The sequence below is a fragment of the Neodiprion fabricii genome, chromosome 2, assembly GCF_021155785.1.
Source record: "Neodiprion fabricii isolate iyNeoFabr1 chromosome 2, iyNeoFabr1.1, whole genome shotgun sequence".
In the NCBI taxonomy this organism is placed as follows: domain Eukaryota; kingdom Metazoa; phylum Arthropoda; class Insecta; order Hymenoptera; family Diprionidae; genus Neodiprion; species Neodiprion fabricii.
The window spans coordinates 18,449,124-18,470,125 of NC_060240.1; the positions used below are offsets into that span (position 1 = coordinate 18,449,124).

Here is a 21,002-nt window from a genome sequence, read left to right on the forward strand (position 1 = left end):
TTTTCATAAATAAATACGTTTATGAAGAATGCAAAATGATTTTTTCAAATTTTATTTATTGAGTGCATCATTGTTGTATAAATTGTTGTAATTTCACGTGAAAAAAAAGGTGCTGCACGGTTTCCACGATGACGGCCGCAATTTTGATCTGAAAAAAAAATTTCAAAAGGATTATTGATCTGTAGGAGAGTCGCTATCGCGCTATGGAGGGTTGTTTTTTTTTCAAATTTGACAAAATGGCAGCGGTTTGAACAAAAAGTGTCGAATGTGGCCCTTTTTTTCGACAGTTTTTCGTAAAAAAATAGGAAGTTTTCAAAAAAAAAAAAAGCTTCCATAGCGCGATAAAGAATGACGTTTAAAATGTTCTCCCGAAATTGGAACTAGATATCTTTAAAACTCTTCCTTTGAGAGTGGAAACCGTTTTGAAAAACACCATTCTGAGAAAAACGCGTTTAAAGATTGAAGTTGGAAAAGTTTATATAAATCGTTTACTTACGATCAATCGGCGATGCCAGGTCTTGATTTTTTTCTTGGGGGTTTCTCTCGTACGTCTATCCGTGGTGGATGTCAAAACGAACTGAAATGCTTGGACAGTTTATTCTGCAAGGTTATAGAACCTAAGCACCTTAGTACTCGCGCAGGTAGAAACCCCGTTCCCTTTCTACAAGAAACGCTGTAGCGACCGTAATAATTTGAATTTCGATTTAAAAATTTGAGAGAATGTTTAGAACAGTGTATACTATACGATAATGCAAAAAAAAAAAAAATTTTGAAAATTTCACACTGAGACGATCCCTTAATGTAACAGTATATGGCGTTAAAAATTTAGTTATTCGAAAGTGCGTATATATCAAAGAAAGCCCTAGTGTAAAAAATAGAGGATTCCAGTTGTGTTTATGAGTCAACGTTGTTTTCCTGTACTGTATGGGAATGGAGCACTTCCCAAAAAATAGACACGCGCTCTACCGGCCTTATAAAATCGAACTTACCAAGCAGATCTTGCAAAATATACTATTACTGGGTTAAAGGCATATTGTTTCAATTGAATTGAATTTAAATAACTTCAGTTACAATTTGCTTAGATTTTTTGGGAGTTATACTTAATTCCCTAGAATTCTTGGCTTGACCCATCCGCCGCACGTGGAACAATCCAACGTTTCCTCCTATCAAAGTCTCAGACTGTTGGCACAAGATATGAATAAAAAGCTAAAGAAAATGTATATGAAAAAATTACTTTAAAGCCGCGTATCTAATTGTGAAACGAGTCATAAGTTCAATACAAATATATTATTGATAATAGTTAAACCATAATGCACATTCCGTATTGAAACATGATTTTCACCCACGAATGTACAGTGCAACCTCTGAATAAGCCCTCTCCAAATAAGTCCGCTTCCCCTAATCTTCGCTCGAGAGTTGCCCCCACTTATTCACGCATCGTCGCACATCGCAGAATCGGGGATGAACCTCTGAATAAGTCCGCCCGTGGAAATTGTGTTTTGATCTCAATTTATGCTTTGAATAATAGTATAGTACGAATTAATCTATTGTTAACACCTATTAATATTTGTACTTTTTTCAAAATTTAGATATATTATTAAAAAAATGTAATTATCTTAAAAAAGGTAACACAAAGTAAAATATTCAGCAATTTTTGTCAAAAAATAATATCATTCTTTAATATCAAATAATATCTTTCTGCGTATGTACTTGAGCATTTGAAATTTTAAAGTAGAGGACAATTCTTTTTGTTATAGAGAACAGTTATTTTATTGTTAATGAGAAATACAATTTATAATACATAATGCAGTCCATAGCGCATACATTGTGCATAATGCAGAATTACAGTTGAAACGGAATTTGACAGGCTGACAGGCGTATATGTATACAGGTTTCACACACACAAATAGCATGCATGTATGTCACGCAAGGGGTCTATAGACTTTGCACGTGAAATTCGTCGAGTGAGCGAGCGGACTTATTTGGAGGTTGAGCCGAGAATTTTTTGTGGCGAATTCGGACCGCGGGTGGGGGTAACTCATTTCTCGGCATTATATTCCCCTAACCGCCCGAGCCCGGTCTTATTCGGAGGTTGCACTGTACTTGCAAGAAAAAATGGCTGTAGAAGCTTGCCAATTTTTCTCTTACAACTGTAAAATCAATCAAATAACGTAGGCCATAGATCGAAAAAAATATTGTAGCAGTTATTCAATTTGAAAGAATGAAATATTTTAAAAACCAATTGGAACAAATTAAATATGTCAGAAAATCGTGATAAACTATACTATTTTCAGCTTATGATTCAATACAACCAGTACCAATATGGTTTAAATAAAAAACACACTTCCATTTATGCACAGGTGCATCAAAATCTTTCCACGCTGTAAGTCTGGTTCCGTACAGTCTTCAACGTTTGTCACACCCGCTTTTTGTCAATTTTCTAAGGCGCCATGCGTGCTGAAATTTGAACAAATTTGGTTCCCCGTATCTGGCGACACGTCGTTGGTCTAGCGATTGCCTTACTGCTTGTGATTTTCTTAATCGTCAGACTACCAGCGTACAAAAATTGGTAGATACAAAATCCCAATGAGCACGGTGTATAGTTATCAAAAAACGGACGAAAGTAAAGTTTGAAACAATACAAGGACCAGACTTACGGCGTAAGAAAATTAAATGCACCTGTGCACACGTGGTTATGTAATTTTGATTCACCCAGATTGGTGATGGAAAAAACAAATGTGTGTTTTTTTTTACGATTTTCGGGATATAGGTAACTTTCCTGAATTCCGTTACAAAAAAGCAATCCACCGGCAAAATTCGAAACCTTTCCGTTCGTTTGTTTATTAAATATATGTAGAAAGAAAAACGGTGAATTTGCTCGGTCGGTAAAGGTAGGAGACCTACATGACTTTAACGCTGTGCGCGTGAATGGCGACTTTTTATTGTTGTTCATTGGCTATGGTATAAAATCACATGGAAATTGTCATCTGCGGTTGCATTTATTTTCACTTACGTACAATTTTATTCAGCTCTTATTGAATTGCCATTATAATCTGTGAAGATCGCGTGCATTCGGGCATAAGCGAGAAACGACGAGTTTCTTACATTTTTTACTCCAGCCTTTTATTTAAGTTTCGAACAGCCACATGGTATTTTTAAGAGAGTTATACAAAATCATGGTTTATAAATGCTGATCATTATGCAAAAGAATTAAATCATGGCCATTAGCTCAATTTCGATTTGATTATCCGCGCAGTGACTATAATATACTTCTATGACGTATTCTGTTATTTTTTGTTAAAATCAATGAAGGATCAACGAAAAAAAAAATTGTAGATAGTCCTTCTGATGATTCTGCGTCTAATTTACCGTATTCGTAAACATTTGTTCAGTCAAATCAATAATGAATCCTGCTAATAGCATCATATTTTCACTTTTCTTTCAAAATAAGAAGTATTGCTTCACGAATACTTTAAGATATATTTGTCGTACGGAATTGTTATTAGAAGAATAAGTGACGAAAAAGAATGGGAATCTCTTATACGTTATATGCGGAATTGCACCAACTATCGACACGACTTTTGTGCTCTGACGACAAAGCTTGCTGCATTTTTGACGCATCTCCGTATTGACGTATATCGAATTACGTAATCATCTTGAAGTTATAAATATCTTTAACCCACAGCGCAGGAAAACCTGATTACTATTTCCGAAATCTAATATCCCGGAGCGCATTTTTCGCAAAGTTGTAGGCGAGTAAAAAAGGTGAATGAAATTCATGGTTATGATAAGACCGCCACTGTTTTGATAAAAATTTGATTTATTCCACGATTGAATGTTTTCCGAGAAAAATTTGATCCAAGAAATTCGACCGAGGAGAGAAAAAAGTTTCATAGATGGATATCTGCCAAGTAAACCAAATATCTGTACAGCTATATGAAGGGCATTCATAACTAAGCATGCCCCCCGAACTACCAAAAATATAAAGAAATCAATTTTGTGGTGCTTACGGAAATTTTACTGATAATTATTCCACGGAATTCGTTCATATTTTTAGATAAAGCTTTTTTATTACTAAATTACATCTGTATTAGACTCCAAATGACATCATTAAACATTGTAATAATTTAATAATAACCATATGAAGGTACAAGTGACAAATTAATTGCGTCACTTATTACCACTAAGAATGCAACTATCATATATTATACACATACGGGGAATTACCGAACAACCGGAGTAATGGTAATTTCGTTATTTTTAATTTTTGTCTTCAGTAGCCGTAATACATTATACCTTCCAAGTGATTAAGGTCATGTTGTACTCTTACCTTTACCGACCGAGCAAATTCACTGTTTTTCTTCTTATATTAAATAAACAAACCACAGAAAGGGTTCGAATTTCAATAATCCATCGCTCTTTCGTAGCGAAATTCAAGAAAGTTACTCATATCCCGAAAATCATCAAAAGTAAACCATTCTCATTTTTCCCAGAATTGCGCAAAGTGTCTCAGTTATGCACTTCTGTCTTCTGAAATGCAGGAAATCGTCGAAATTTGAAACCTTTACGTACGTTTGTTTATTTAATATAGGTAGAAAAAGGGTGAGTTTGCTCGGTCGGTACAGGAAGAAGTACTACATTACCTTAATTCTGTGACTACACAATTGAAACAGCTTATCAGAAAAAGATGAAAGTTACAGCTGTTAACTGATAATGGGAATGTGACACGGCTTTCTCTCACATATTCTTCGATGCAATCCCTACCCGTACACGTTGTGCAAAATTTCATAAATTTTAGTCTATAATTTTCAAAATTTTACACGATTATTTGCCCACAGATGTTTCAGCTTACCGTAATCATGGGGGTTAAGTATAAAATATTCAATACGACGGTCAACCAATAAGACTCATTTTTAGTGAAAAAAAAAAAATACGCAAAGTTGTGAGAAATTGTTACCGGTGTTGGTTCAATAATTCCATCACGTCTGTTTATAATCCTTCATAAATGATGAGCTATGACATAAGTATACTACTATTTGATATACCATGAACGAAGAGTTTGCATTATACTCATTTCGCAAAAATTTTCTAATTTTTCGTTATTTTTTGTCATACCAGTAAAACAACACACGTTGTTACACGTGGCAGACATAAGTACCCGAAATTATAACATATAAATTGTAGGTAAGCCCAGAATAATTATTAGTATTCTAATCAAATAAGAAGAATTAAATTCGATATATAGGATAACCCTTTCATGCACATATTTTTCCTTAAATCCGATTCACTTGAAATTTTGCACTGACGAGATTTTGGGGTCGCTGATTACCAATCTGAATCCAAGATTCTAAAATTCAAAACAGCGGATCCAATATGGTGGACGTAAATTCAAAAATTTATTTAATTTCGATGAAACTTCATCTATCTAAACTCGAATTTCGAAAATTCGAAATGTCGGATTCAATATGGCGGACAAACAAAAACAACAAAAAAAAATATTTTGAGAGGATTCTCTAAAATTTGTTGGAGTGTATTGAGTTAGTGTGTTACGTCCGGCGTATCGCCACATGTCACCCCCATCTCGTCACTCTCCTACGATCCTATTACAGTAACCTGATCATCGTATTCCTATTCCTATTTCCATTCCTACTTCCATTCTGGCTCACACCACTTGCTTTTTGCCAACTCTGCTAATTCTATTCCCCACCATTTGCGCACCTTTCGTCTACTCCTGCTCTTTACCTCAGTATCATTCCTGTTCCAACGTTCGACACGCTTAAGGGATCGTCTCAGTGTGACACTCCGAAAAATCACTGATTTTCGCGAATTTTTTTTTTAATGTTCACATAAACTAATCGGTCCTGTTTTTTTTCATAAATAAATACGTTTATGAAGAATACAAAATGATTTTTTTAAAGTTTATTTATTGAGTGCATCATTGTTGTATAAATTGTTGTAATTTCACGTGAAAAAAAAAGGTGCTGCACGGTTTCCACGATGACGGCCGCAATTTTGATCTGAAAAAAAAATTTCAAAAAGATTATTGATCTGTAGGAAAATCGCTATCGCGCTATGGAGGGTTTTTTTTTTTTTTTCAAATTTGACAAAATGGCGGTGGTTTAAACAAAAAGTGTCGAATGTGGCCCTTTTTTTCGACAGTTTTTCGTAAAAAAAATAGGAAGTTTTCAAAAAAAAAAAAAAAGCTTCCATAGCGCGATAAAGAATGACGTTTAAAATGTTCTCCCGAAATTGGAACTAGATATCTTTAAAACTCTTCCTTTGAGAGTGGAAACCGTTTTGGAAAACACCATTCTGAGAAAAACGCGTTTAAAGATTGAAGTTGGAAAAGTTTATATAAATGGTTTACTTACGATCAATCGGCCATGCCAGGTCTTGATTTTTTTCTTGGGGGTTTCTCTCGTACGTCTATCCGTGATGGATGTCAAAAACGAACTGAAATGCTTGGACAGTTTATTCTGCAAGGTTATAGAACCTAAGCACCTTAGTACTCGCGCAGGTAGAAACCCCGTTCCCTTTCTACAAGAAACGCTGTAGCAACCGTAATAATTTGAATTTCGATTTAAAAATTTAAGAGAATGTTTAGAACAGTGTATACTATACGATAATGCAAAAAAAAAAAAAAACAATTTTATGAAAATTTCACACTGAGACGATCCCTTAAGTCTATTTCAACACTCAATAACCTTACGGATAACTTTTCTTACCGATATTCCACAAATTCTTCAAACAAATATACAGTTGATAGCTCAAGCATCCGAACGGTTATTCAATCCTATCCCAAGTTCTGGTTGTCCCCGAACGTGAAGGCGAACGCGAACCCGTTTGTTACTTACCGCTTGGGAATAAACGACGTCCACGGACGTAACATGAAGCTTGGCATTCGGAGTTTCGTGGTAGATTAGCGAAATATGGTTTTTCGTGGAAAAGTAGGAATTTCAAGCATTTGTTTACTCGTGTTATTTTTTCAATAAATAAATAAATAATTATTATATTTTTCTTTAACTTGAAAATATTTCAGGGATCATGTGGAACCAAAAACCTTGGCAGTTGTTACCAATAAAGTAGTTAAATAAATAAAAGGTTGCAAAACAGGGTAGGATGCTGAGCGTTCCGGCGTGAATTGAAAGGTTTATGAGCTTGCTACTACGCAGAAAGAAAATTTTCCGAAAAAAATGTGTCACAGTATGTGCATCTAGGCGTGTGTTGTTTCTGTGGTTTGTCTACAGACGGCGGTGTCGGTTCAAATTGTCAAGTATCGTTGTATTTAACGGATACGATAAATACATCACACAATAAATTTACTGCATCACCACGGAACAAAAATAGATAAAAAATAGTTCACTGTACGATTTTTCGGACTAAAGTCCAATTGTACAGAGAATTATAACTAATACTTCAATACTTAATACTAGAGCTCATCAATTACACCCAGCCGGTCTACGTCTGGAGAGAAGATCCAAATTCACGGCAGAATACCATTAAGGAGATCATCGAACGCGCGACGTCCAAGGAAGATTGGCCTCAGGTAGTTAAAAATATGAATTATTAGAAGCTAAATTAAAAAATAGTATTCTTTATAGCACCGACGCAGTGAACATTAGATGAAATGTATTGTAACGCAAGAAGAGCGAAATTGTCAATGAGTAAATGTCCATTTTTGGTTATCACACGATTTCATTTGAAATGAAAAAAATCCATTCTTTTGCTATTTACATCTTCGACGTTTGGGTAATTACATCTCTCTTAATTTAGTATGAGATTTTCTAAATTCTACACGTTTCAACCATTTCGCCTTTACAAATGTAATAAAAACTTTTGGTATAGTACGCGAAATTCCTCGTAGCCTTTTAAAAAGACGCAGTTTTATCCTGAAAAATTTTTTCAAAGCTTATGAATTCTTATTAAGTTAGTTCAAACACTCTCATAGAATTCGTGAGCAAACATTTTCAAAGCCTGGGAATTATTTCGAACTTCTGTGAAATATCACAGAATGTTTTGAAACTTCGTTTTTATGAATTTTCTAATCTCGTAAGCTCTCTGACATTTAAGCATTCAAAATTTATTGAAACCTATAAATCAATGCGAATCTGTCTTGAACTCAGTTTACACATTGAAAAAAAAAACTTTTCGATGTACATGTGCGACGATAATTATATGGTTAGCACTTTTTTTTAGATAGAATGACAGGAATTATAGCGAGAATCAGTTATTAGTATACTGAACTTACACTGACAAATGTTCTTTGAACTTGTTGAATATCGCGATGAAAATTATTATTACTCTAAAAAAAGTACTATCCATATAATTACCGTTGCGCATATAAACCAAACAAGTTTTTTTTCCGTACATGTACACAAATTGTGTCTCAGTGATTCTGTGATTAGTTTTTTTGAACAAGTTGGTTACGTCGGCCATGCAGATCCAGCCCGTAGCGGCCGGTCGACAGTGGCATTGCAGGCCACGATCTCACATACAGGTTTGGAAACTCGGGCACTTTTTTGGAGAGGAGGGTGTAGTCTTTGGTGAAGCAAGTTTATTCAGTTGCTGTTATGACCACCAGAGTCGTTGCGATCTAGAAGATTTAGAACCTTATATCTGTATACAGGGTGTCCCTAAATTGCCTCCCACGGACTAGCCAGCATGATACCTTGTTAAAATCCAACCGAGAATTTCTTTTCCGGAAGCTCGTCCGACGCATAGTTTTTGAATTATAAGCGATGGCGCTAGGCCAATCAGAGTGCACCATTTCATCTAGATTTGCCGCCACGGAAATTGCTGTTTTGTTCGTCTGGGTGAATTATTATTATTCGGTTACAAAGTAAATATCGGCACCTCCCCTCACTCGCTGTTGTACCCCTTCTCGAGCGCTGACCTCGGTATTGTTGCCGCGGCACACGCTGCCGGCCGCACATCCATGGGCGCACACTTGTGTGTGTAAACAGAAGCGCATCCTCAAGAATAAGGGATACAGCAGCGAGAGAGGGGAGGTGCCGATATTTAATTCGTATGCGAATAATAATAATTCACCCAGACGAAAAAAACAGCAATTTCCGTGGCGGCAAATCTAGATGAAATGGTGCACTCTGATTGGCCTAGCGCCATCGCTTATAATTCAAAAACTATGCGTCGGACGAGCTTCCGGAAAAGAAATTCTCGGTTGGATTTTAACGAGGTATTATGCTGGCTAGTCCGTGGGAGGCAATTTAGGGACACCCTGTATAGTAGGGTGCGCTAAAAAATTTCTTTTTACCGTTTTCATACAAAAAATGAGTGCTTTTATGCATTATAAGAAGCGTTGTCGAAAGGGGGCTCTGACGAAAAATATTTAAAAGTGTCTCGGTCGACCAGAAATCATACTCTGAGACACCTGATAGACTTAATTGACCGAAACCCCCTTTCGCGAGGTAAAATTTCATAGCAAATTGAATAAAATCACAAGGTAGTATAGGGAATAGACGATTGAAAAATAATGTTTCGAGAGTAAAATTAAAAAAAAAAATTATTGTTTCCCTCACTTTCCACCGCGGGAATTTGTGTACCAGATGCTAAAACAGCTGAATATCATGTCATATTTCAACCACCGAAAGGGGGATGGTGATAATAAAATTTAAAAAGTGTCTCATCGGTGTTAATGCCTATGGTCGAGTGAGACACCACTTCGCATTTTTTCTCCGGGCCCTCTTTCGTCAAGGCTTCTTATTTCATAAAACCAGTTTGATTTTTAATGTGAGAGATTCAACAAAAAAAAAAATAATTTTGTCTGGAATACCCTAATATACATATATACGAGGAAACTACACGGGAAACAAACCGACTTCTTAGATAACAACGATCCTACTGGCCAGGTCAATAACTATGAAAATGTTTCACCAGTGAGTCGAATATGTATATTGCCAACGTAACAGACTTGTCCAAAAAATTAACCGACTCAGAATCACTGCCCCCATGTGTACATCAAGCCATTGAAGAAGATACCGTGCATCTATCCTAATTTCTATGGCGATTCCTACTTAAAATATGATCTAAAAGCAGTAATGAAATCAATTCCTAAGATTTTGCCCGATTTTTAATTATCAGAAATTGTATGTTGCATGTTTTAATTTAAATAATTTTTTGGGACACATAACAGGTGATGATATTTCCGGAAGGAACATGTACAAATCGATCTTGCCTCATCACCTTCAAATCAGGAGCCTTTTACCCGGGCGTACCGATTCAACCGGTCTGCATCCGGTATCCAAATAAATTAGACACTGTTACTTGGACTTGGGAAGGACCTGGAGCGTAAGTTATACTTGTCACATCGTTCTGTCGGTCTTCAATATTCATCAGAGAATTCTAACGAATTAACAGTCTGAGGAGCACGACCGATCTGTTTCACTACTCGGACAAGACTGCTTTCTCATATCAGCTTGCCTCAATCGTTACCTATCTTGTTTATCAACTCTCGACATCTAGTTCCGTGACTTTGACTACGTTTGGTGTTCATTGCATGATACCCAATTCCGCGTATAACTCAGCTCACAATAAATAAACTCTAATAACTCAAAATAATAAGAAAAGATTCATAGTATCATCCAAAAAAAAAACATTGAAATTTTTTGTAAGTTCAACTTTGACCTCGAATAACTTTTGAAGGAGTGTGACTATCGAAAACTTTGTAAGGACTTTTTTTGTAGAGCGTCAAATTTCCTACAAAAATATGCTTTTGTCCGCTAATTCAATAAGCCGTTGCTAAAATACGAAATTGCAAAATTTAAAAAAATTTATGCCTGTGTTATTTAAACGGGAAATAGAAATTCCCGATGCGCGACCTCTTAATAATAATATTAAGGGCTCTGCTCTTTACAGCGTCTTTTCACACCTTCTCGGAAGTTTTTGTGTGAGGATTTTGAAAAAAAAAACGGCTAATTTTTTATATATATATATATATATATATATTTCAAATTACAGTTGCACATAATGTTAAGTAAAGCCGGGGATGTTCGCCACAATTAGATAGGTCAGGAATGTTGATGGCGATCCGTAAACTTTCACGCCAATAGTTTACCCCCAGAGCGAAAAATAATATTTTCCATGTACTTCGAATACACTCTTTAGTGTTAATTGACCGGATGGTGATGCTACAATTAGATAGGCTGGGGAAGTTCGCTACAATTAGATAGATCGGGGGTTATTGTAGCTATATATATATTTCGAATTACAGTTGCACTTAATTTTAAGTAAAGCTGGGTAAGTTCGCTACAATTAGATAGATCGGGGGATGTTGATGACGATTCGTAAACTTTCGCGCTAATAGTTTCCCTCCCAGGGCGAAAAATAATATTTTCGACACGCCATTTTGATTTTTCACCGTTACCCGTAAACTTCCGCCATCTCTATAGAAAGGGCTGGCACGTGAAACTTGCACATCAGTGAGTCTATAATTCTTGTGAGACGAACGCACTAAAATCATCATGATACGTAATAACCAGTTTACCGGCGAAGAAATAATTATAGGACTCAGCGACGCGACTTCGGAGTTTTCGCTCCAAGATCTTCGGCAACTCGTTGAATGTGTCCGGAGAGCTCGCGCGCAACCGCATAGACGGCACCTGGTATATGTTCAGGACATAACATTAATCCTGCATTTTCAAAAATGGGGAAATGAGGTGATCGCGATCCTTTCGGACATCGAACCAGATGACGATGGACGCGAAGCCGATTGGATCGAGTGTCGTCAGATCAACAAGGAATAAGATACGTCCCGATGTATGATTGCGCGCCGGAAAACGTTCAACGACTGCAGCAGTGTTTGCCCTCAGGGCGAAAATAATATTTTCACCATACTTCAAATACATTCCTTTGTGCTAATCGACCGGGTGGCGACACCGCAATCAGATAGACTGGGAATGTTGATGGCGATCCGTAAACTTTTACGCTAATAGTTTACCCCCAGGCTTATTTCCCACTCGATGGGGTGAGTGGTATATAAACGTAGGCCTATTCCGATGATGGCGCTGTTCTCATCGTCTCTTCGCGTCGTGAACTGCTCTTACTAGTAAAAAACAAGAAGCCGATTGAAACGCGATGGATCTAACAAAAGTTAACCACGTCGGCCGTCTGGAGAATCCGCCAACCAAGAAGATGTCGGAACTTGAAATTGGAGCGGCATACAACATCACGGGCTTACGGCTGGTCAAAACGAAATTTGGGGTACGTGTTCTGGCGACGATCGATGAGGATTACAACGTCTTCTTACCACCGAGAATCGCAAGGGCCCTGCAAGAAGATTCAAATCAGCTGGCTGAAATGTGCAACATGGCTGGGCAAAATCGCCTGCAAATGAAATATCTTGGTGGGGAATTCAACAAGCTCGAATTTTCATGCAGTTATGTGCCATAAATAAACTATGCGATCCCCAACCACCACCTCTACAAAAAATCATCCGCGAGGGGATGAAAGCAGGCGTGCTGGAGATCGAACTTTCGCCAACCGGATCCGAACGGGAGTTGTAACGAATCTCGGAAATATCAACCGATACCAGCCTCTCGCTGCGGGGCTTTCGACATTCATTGAGCTGCCCAAGGACGTTCAGCGGAAGAGGGTGGTGGTGAACGTGAAAAACAAAGATGATTATTGTGAATATTTACGTTTGACGTCTCTGGTGATCCGCCATCATGCGGAAACGATTTAGACTAGATTTGAAAATGTGAATTCATATACTTAACATTTATTTATTTATTTACTCATTTATTTATTTATTTATTATCAATAGATTGAGAAATTATTCATTTTTATTCGTTTACCGCGAGAAAAGTTTTCAGAAAACGAAAAAAAGTTTTCAGAAAATGGAAAGTTTTCGGAAAATGAAAAAAAGTTTTCCGAAATTTTTTTTCCATTTTCCGAAAACTTTCCATTTTCTGAAAACTTTTTTTCGTTTTCTGAAAACTTTTCTCGCGGTAAACGAATAAAAATGAATAATTTTAAAAAAAGTTTTCCGAGAATTTTTTTCCATTTTCCAAAAACTTTCCATTTTCTGAAAACTTTTTTTCGTTTTTTGAAAACTTTTCTCGGAGAACTTTTTTTCATTTTCCGAAAACTTTCCATTTTCTGAAAACTTTTTTTCGTTTTCTGAAAACTTTTCTCGCGGTAAACGAATAAAAATGAATAATTTCTCAATCTATTGATAATAAATAAATAAATAAATGAGTAAATAAATAAATAAATGTTAAGTATATGAATTCACATTTTCAAATCTAGTCTAAATCGTTTCCGCATGATGGCGGATCACCAGAGACGTCAAACGTAAATATTCACAATAATCATCTTTGTTTTTCACGTTCACCACCACCCTCTTCCGCTGAACGTCCTTGGGCAGCTCAATGAATGTCGAAAGCCCCGCAGCGAGAGGCTGGTATCGGTTGATATTTCCGAGATTCGTTACAACTCCCGTTCGGATCCGGTTGGCGAAAGTTCGATCTCCAGCACGCCTGCTTTCATCCCCTCGCGGATGATTTTTTGTAGAGGTGGTGGTTGGGGATCGCATAGTTTATTTATGGCACATAACTGCATGAAAATTCGAGCTTGTTGAATTCCCCACCAAGATATTTCATTTGCAGGCGATTTTGCCCAGCCATGTTGCACATTTCAGCCAGCTGATTTGAATCTTCTTGCAGGGCCCTTGCGATTCTCGGTGGTAAGAAGACGTTGTAATCCTCATCGATCGTCGCCAGAACACGTACCCCAAATTTCGTTTTGACCAGCCGTAAGCCCGTGATGTTGTATGCCGCTCCAATTTCAAGTTCCGACATCTTCTTGGTTGGCGGATTCTCCAGACGGCCGACGTGGTTAACTTTTGTTAGATCCATCGCGTTTCAATCGGCTTCTTGTTTTTTACTAGTAAGAGCAGTTCACGACGCGAAGAGACGATGAGAACAGCGCCATCATCGGAATAGGCCTACGTTTATATACCACTCACCCCATCGAGTGGGAAATAAGCCTGGGGGTAAACTATTAGCGTAAAAGTTTACGGATCGCCATCAACATTCCCAGTCTATCTGATTGCGGTGTCGCCACCCGGTCGATTAGCACAAAGGAATGTATTTGAAGTATGGTGAAAATATTATTTTCGCCCTGAGGGCAAACACTGCTGCAGTCGTTGAACGTTTTCCGGCGCGCAATCATACATCGGGACGTATCTTATTCCTTGTTGATCTGACGACACTCGATCCAATCGGCTTCGCGTCCATCGTCATCTGGTTCGATGTCCGAAAAGATCGCGATCACCTCATTTCCCCATTTTTGAAAATGCAGGATTAATGTTATGTCCTGAACATATACCAGGTGCCGTCTATGCGGTTGCGCGCGAGCTCTCCGGACACATTCAACGAGTTGCCGAAGATCTTGGAGCGAAAACTCCGAAGTCGCGTCGCTGAGTCCTATAATTATTTCTTCGCCGGTAAACTGGTTATTACGTATCATGATGATTTTAGTGCGTTCGTCTCACAAGAATTATAGACTCACTGATGTGCAAGTTTCATGTGCCAGCCCTTTCTATAGAGATGGCGGAAGTTTACGGGTAACGGTGAAAAATCAAAATGGCGTGTCGAAAATATTATTTTTCGCCCTGGGAGGGAAACTATTAGCGCGAAAGTTTACGAATCGTCATCAACATCCCCCGATCTATCTAATTGTAGCGAACTTCCCCAGCTTTACTTAAAATTAAGTGCAACTGTAATTCGAAATATATATATAGCTACAATAACCCCCGATCTATCTAATTGTAGCGAACTTCCCCAGCCTATCTAATTGTAGCATCACCATCCGGTCAATTAACACAAAAGAGTGTATTCGAAGTACATGGAAAATATTATTTTTCTCTCTGGGGGTAAACTATTAGCGTGAAAGTTTACGGATCGTCATCAGCATTCCCTGTCTATTTAATTGCGATGTCACCATCCGGTCGATCAACGTCAAAGAATGTATTCGAAGTACGTGGAAAATATTATTTTTCGCCTGGGGTAAACTATTAGCGCGAAAGTTTACGGGTAACGGCGAAAAATCAAAATGGCTATTCATCCGACCAAGAAATAAATCACATTATCAAACTGTCCGACGATAAAAAATCAAAATGGCTGCTCATCCGGCTGAGCAAAAATCAAAATGACCGCTGTCTGAATGGCTGCTCGTCAGACGGCAAAATCGGTCGATTATACTGGTGATGTCATAAAAAATTAAAATGACCGCCATCAAAATGGCAGCTCGTCACACGGCAAAACTAGGAACAAATCAAAATGGCCGCTGTCAGAATGGCTGCTCGTCAGACGGCAAAATCGAGCGATTATACTGGTGACGTCATAGCGAAAATCATATTATCAAACTGTCGGACGATGAAAAATCAAAATGGCCGTTCATGCGGCTAAATCAAAATGGCTTCTCATCCGGCTAAGCAAAAATCAAAATGGCTGCTCATCCGGCTAAATCAAAATGGCGATTATACTGGTGACGTCATTGGGAAAGGCTTGCTATAGTGGTGGTAACATACCGGCTGCCCGGGAGGGTGGCGGGAGGGAGCCGGCACGCTGCCATTTTTTGATTTTCAACTCTCATGTCTATACTACTCATTCACTTAAAAATTTATTTGTTTGACCCACTGTTTAAATTCGGTCAAAAAGTTGTTGTTCTCTTGCAAATCTTACTCTCAACATGCATACATTTCAATGACAATTAAAATTTTCCGAGTTCTCAAATTATTCAAAAAATCTCTTGTGAAAAAAAGAATAGAGTTACAAAATATGGTGGAAATTCAGATTTTGGTCCGTACAAAAATTCAGAGAAATTGAAATGTTTGCACCAAATTGCTTAACATAAAACTGTAGGTTCTGAATTGATGTGATTATATACTGTACTTCTATGGTAATTGTTAACTTCGATCAGTTGATAACAATTTTATCAACACGTTCCGGGAATTGTTACTACATTTCTTTCAGCACAAATAAATGGTGAGTTCGGTCGGAAAGTAACTAACTATATTTTTGGGTTGTTTCAGATTGAAACTACTGTGGCTGACACTAACGCAACTAAACAGTAGCTGTGAAATCGAATTTCTTCCAGTTTACAAGCCAAGTGAAGCTGAGAAATCTGATCCAAAGCTATACGCGAACAACGTCAGACGTCTAATGGCCAGGTAATTAACTATTTTGTTGCAGCAGCGAAGCACGTTCCCAAAGTCGCTAATAAAACGTAGAAACAAAAAAAGAGTGAGAAAAAATAATGTATATCGACGTTATTTTTCGTCCCCCAGGGCGTTACAAATCCCAGTTTCAGACTACACATACGACGATTGTCGAATTATCAGTAAGGCGCATCAATTAAACTTAAAACACGTGTCCACCATTATCGAGGCACACAAGCTTCGTTATAAACTTGGGTGAGTTGAAATGAACTATATATAATATGTTATATAGGAAATTTAAAAACCTCAGAGTCTAAATGCTTATTTCTATTTCTGCTTCGAGTCAGTTAGAATTAACAGATGAATTTTTATTTTGATCTTTTGATCAGCTCGGTGATTTTGTTTTTCAAGCATAGAAATTCACACGAGTCGAAGGATTGTAACAAATTTTTATTGAAAGTTTCTTCTTGATACTGCAATAATTCTAATCTCATTGAATCTAGTCTACAGGGTCATTTATTCGTTGCTGAACACCAGCAATATACCAATGTCGAAATGGATAGAGATTCGTGATAGTTTGGATTGTAGGTTCGTTCCAGGATATCCTGGCACAGCTGTCACGTAGTTCGAGCCAGAGCCATACGTCGACCGGTAACTTTCCGAGCCGGGTAGTCATTACCGCAACATTGTCGTATCATTGTCGCACCAACAATGACCGCACGGCTAGGGAATTCCGCGGTTGACCTGTGGCTCTGACTTGAACCACGTGAGAGTCGCACCGACCAATCCTGAAACGCTCTAACCATCTAAACTACCGTGAATCTTTATCCACCTTACAGTGGCATATCGCTGGTGTTCAGCAGCGGTTGAAGATGAAGATGTGACACTACGTGTGCAACAAATACGTTGTTATGACAATACTGACTGTACATTAAGATTATGTAGTACTCCCACCCTTACCGACCGAGCAAACTCACTCTGTTTCCTCCTGTATTAAATAATTAATCAAACGAACGGAAAGGTTTCAAATGTCGACGGTACATCGCTCTTTCCTAGCTGAATTCAGGAGAGTTACTCATATCCCAAAAATCGTCAAATCGTCGAATCGAAAAATGTGTGGTTTTTCGACACGTGTTACTATTCCCACATTTTCCGCATTTCAGAGGCCAAAACGTACGTAGTTGAGATACTTTGTGTAATTTCGGAAAGAATGAGGAGTAAAATGAGCCATCCTTAGACTGTTATTATTCAATATTGAGATCGCTAGTCTAGAACAACGAAGATCGAGTCACATAGAAGCGTACGGCTTATGGGCCGCTTGAAGCAAAACTTTCTGCGACTCGTAAATCCGTAAGATGGCTCTACCGTCGGTCGACAGTAGAGAGTTAGCACGATCACGCCAATTCGCCGGTCGGAGCCAACACACCGACACTGTACGCATTAGTATAGAGCGCTGTACGTGACCCACTCAAGCAAAGGCGCCACTAGCGACACCTAGCTGTTGGGGGGATAGCTTGTCCGAGCACCCCAACTTTTCTTGCTTCAATTAGCCTGCAGGCCGTACGCTTCTACGGGACTCAATCTTCGTTGTCTAGAACTAATTACAATAATTTCGTAGGTGAAAGATGCTGTCACGATCAGGTAGGAAATGGCCGAGTGTTACTTGGTTGGTAGATCCCCTCAGCACGACGTGAGAGCATTTTTTATTTACGAAATTATTCCAATTCATAGTTTTCATTTAGCGACATCAATATTGCATGAAAACATTCTCACGATGGCTCTTTTTTCTCCTCATTCTTTCCGAAATGGACGAAAATATCTCAACTATGCACCTTTTAACCCCTTAAATGTGGGAAATAGTAGGTAACACGTGTCAAAAAACCACAAATTTTTTTGACGATTTTCAGGATATAAGTAACTTTCCTGAATTCCTGTACGAAAGAGTGAAGCTCCGTCGAAATTTGAAACCTCTCCGTTCGACTTCTTATTTAGTATGGGTAGAAAAAGGGTGATCTTGCTCGGCCGGTAAGGGTAGGACTGCTGCATAACCTTAAGGTAAAACGAAAATGCGAAAATTTTCAAAATCGACATGCCCTAGTGTTCAAAATGTGTGCACACGTATGAAAATAATAAATCTCCTTGGAATCCGCATTCAGTCGACATCCTTAGCTCTGACAAGAGCCTTGAAGTTTCACCTTTGAAGTGAAAAAACACGAAACCCTACGTACCTGTATGCAACTATCACTATCATATAACTATTACTATCGCATATCGTTCAACGAATCACGAATACATTCACATATACAGCATATTCATATGTGCAGTAGTTTAGATGGGATGAAAATTAATTTCTATTTATAATTCGTCAGATTATTGCAAGGAAATATAGAAGAGACGTTGGTTAAAAGTAAAACTGAACGCCTGGACGAGATCGTCGATCTTTACAAATTTGCCAAGATCCTAAGAGTGGATGAGAAAGACCCGGCGACTCGACAACTGTTTCACATACACGATTGGGTTAGTATATAAAATTAATACACAAGGCAACAACCAATCTATCCATAAAGCTGCAACTTGTTAGCCATGTAAAAATATGATCATACCTATTGATTCGATTCTATTAATTTCAGGATCACTGCGACAAGATCAACCTAGAGGAATACGTGTTCACAGTTTTAGTTATAGCGAAGGCGGATACTATTGAGGAAATGATAAAACTAGCTTTCGAAGTAAGAGAGATGGTGAACACGCTTGCCCGGTATCTTGTATCATCAAGCCGCTGAAAATTATTATCCATGACATGAATATTCGGATCCAGCCAAATTCCGTCGTTGATAGTCACTACATATGGCCTTAAATTTTCAAATTTCTAATTACAACCGTTTCGAAAATAATCGAGTCCGTTTGGTGGGCGATACGACAAATCGACAGATTAACAGACCACTATTTCTCTACAACCCCATGTTTTCGTTTCTAGAAACCACGAAACATAAAAATATCTCTAAACTAGCCGAAATCATTTTATTTCTCAAAGCCGATACTTTTCGTTACACTCAAGTGGTTACAAATAAAATATGTGTTCCTAGAAATAATCGAAATTAATTACACGTTAATGAATCCTTCTTCAGATTTGTAACCCAAGTGAGACCCCTTCCGTTGACGCTAATACGTTAAGAAGAATTCTGAGCCTCTGTTTGCACCTATCGCCCGAAGAGTCTGATAAAATATTCCGAGATGCTCTGACGATAGATAGAACGAGAGTGAAGTTGGGTAAGTCTCCATTGCTCTATTATTAATCTACTTTTCAGTTTAGCAATCCATTTAATACTATCAAACTTTATTTCACATATTTTGGTAGATTACGATTTCATTCGAACGTAAACTTTTTCATATCCTATGTGCGTGTATTCAATATGAAAAGGTTTGTGTTAATGTACTAAAGAGTCGTATCAATTTGAAGGCTGATAATGTAACGAATCGTCAGGCTATGTATATACATTAGGCTTGTAGCTAACTTGTTTTCGGACCAAAACAAAATGCGGTCCATCTCCATTCTATACGAAGTATGTGACAGTGATCGGTGATGTAGCCGATTTGAAAGATTGAGAATGATTGTCACGTAATTCGTATAGAATCGAACTCGCATTTTGTTTCGGACCCAAAATAAATTAGCCGGAAGCCCAAGGCATTGACGAACATTACTATACGATTTGTCTATTCGGTTTAGCCCACTGGTTTAGCCGTAGGTGAAATGAAGTATCATAGGTAATTTCACATTATCAATATCATGCCGAAAATATTAGTCTCGCTTCTCTTCTTACGACACTGCGATTTCGGACGCTAAATTCTTCTTGTGGTCAAAATTTTACCAAATCGTAAGGAAAGTAAACAAACTTATTGTTGATAAGGTAATGTTTGAGGAATTAAATAAATGTATGCATTAGTTGAGAATTTTGTTACTCTCTTCTATCTTTCTAAAGATTAAATATCAGTGCGCGTGGTTGATTCTAGTACAGCTCGTCTACCTGATTCAGTCGTAGACCTACGTCGAATGTATTTTTGAACCGATGTTACAATAAAAATTGATGTCATACTTTTCTGTGACGTTTGGGTCTGGTATTCTTGTAAAACGGTATTGTTCAGTCGTGATTCTAATTTTCTGAAGAAATATCAAATATGGGAAGAAATTAGCGACCAAAATTTCGGTCCAATAACAACGAAATCAACATTAATGTTTTCCACATTATACATATTGATCATTTGAGGTTGCCCGTGATGCTTCATTGCACCTATGACTAATTCGGGTAGACAAGCTGTAATCAAAAAGTACAGCCTCACGTAATATAAAGAAAAAAAAGATTATCATAATATAAGTATGTGAAGATTAAAATAAAGTTTCCGTTAAATGTCACGTGCAGCGAAAACAAGACAGCAATGAACTCGCTTTTTGGAAAATATGAGAGGTGGTTCAATTTTAGCACATAGCATTTCAGCATACATCAAGTAATATAAATTTAAATACTATTTAGCCGAAAAAAACCATTTCGCAACATAATTGGACGTTCAATCTCAGATGAATCTCTATTGCAAGTATATTCTGTAACAAGACATCAAACGCTGTACGAAAAGACCGAGTTTTCTTCCTTGTTACATAATAAACTATTTTGCGATACTTTTCGTCACCATGAAAAAGGAAGTATCTGTCGGTTTGTCCGAAAATTTTCCGTAATGATCTCGAAAACGGGCTAGCAAAATCGTGATCTCGGAAACGACTTGATAAAAAAATTAAAACTTTCAGGATTGTATAGTCAATCGATATGGGCAT

At 37.7% G+C, this 21,002-nt stretch overlaps 1 protein-coding gene across 3 annotated transcripts in view; it reads left to right on the plus strand.

Moving 5' to 3' along the window:
* LOC124176296 (lysophosphatidylcholine acyltransferase) overlaps positions 1-21,002 on the plus strand; it is a 118,771-nt gene that overhangs the window by 90,882 nt on the left and 6,887 nt on the right. For all 3 annotated transcript variants that reach the window (XM_046557393.1, XM_046557394.1, XM_046557395.1), the window contains exons 4-10: positions 7,434-7,546; positions 10,151-10,305; positions 16,052-16,189; positions 16,307-16,432; positions 18,547-18,694; positions 18,808-18,906; positions 19,306-19,447. In XM_046557393.1, coding sequence (XP_046413349.1) covers positions 7,434-7,546; positions 10,151-10,305; positions 16,052-16,189; positions 16,307-16,432; positions 18,547-18,694; positions 18,808-18,906; positions 19,306-19,447 — 921 coding nt within the window. The remainder of the gene's footprint in view (positions 1-7,433; positions 7,547-10,150; positions 10,306-16,051; positions 16,190-16,306; positions 16,433-18,546; positions 18,695-18,807; positions 18,907-19,305; positions 19,448-21,002) is intronic.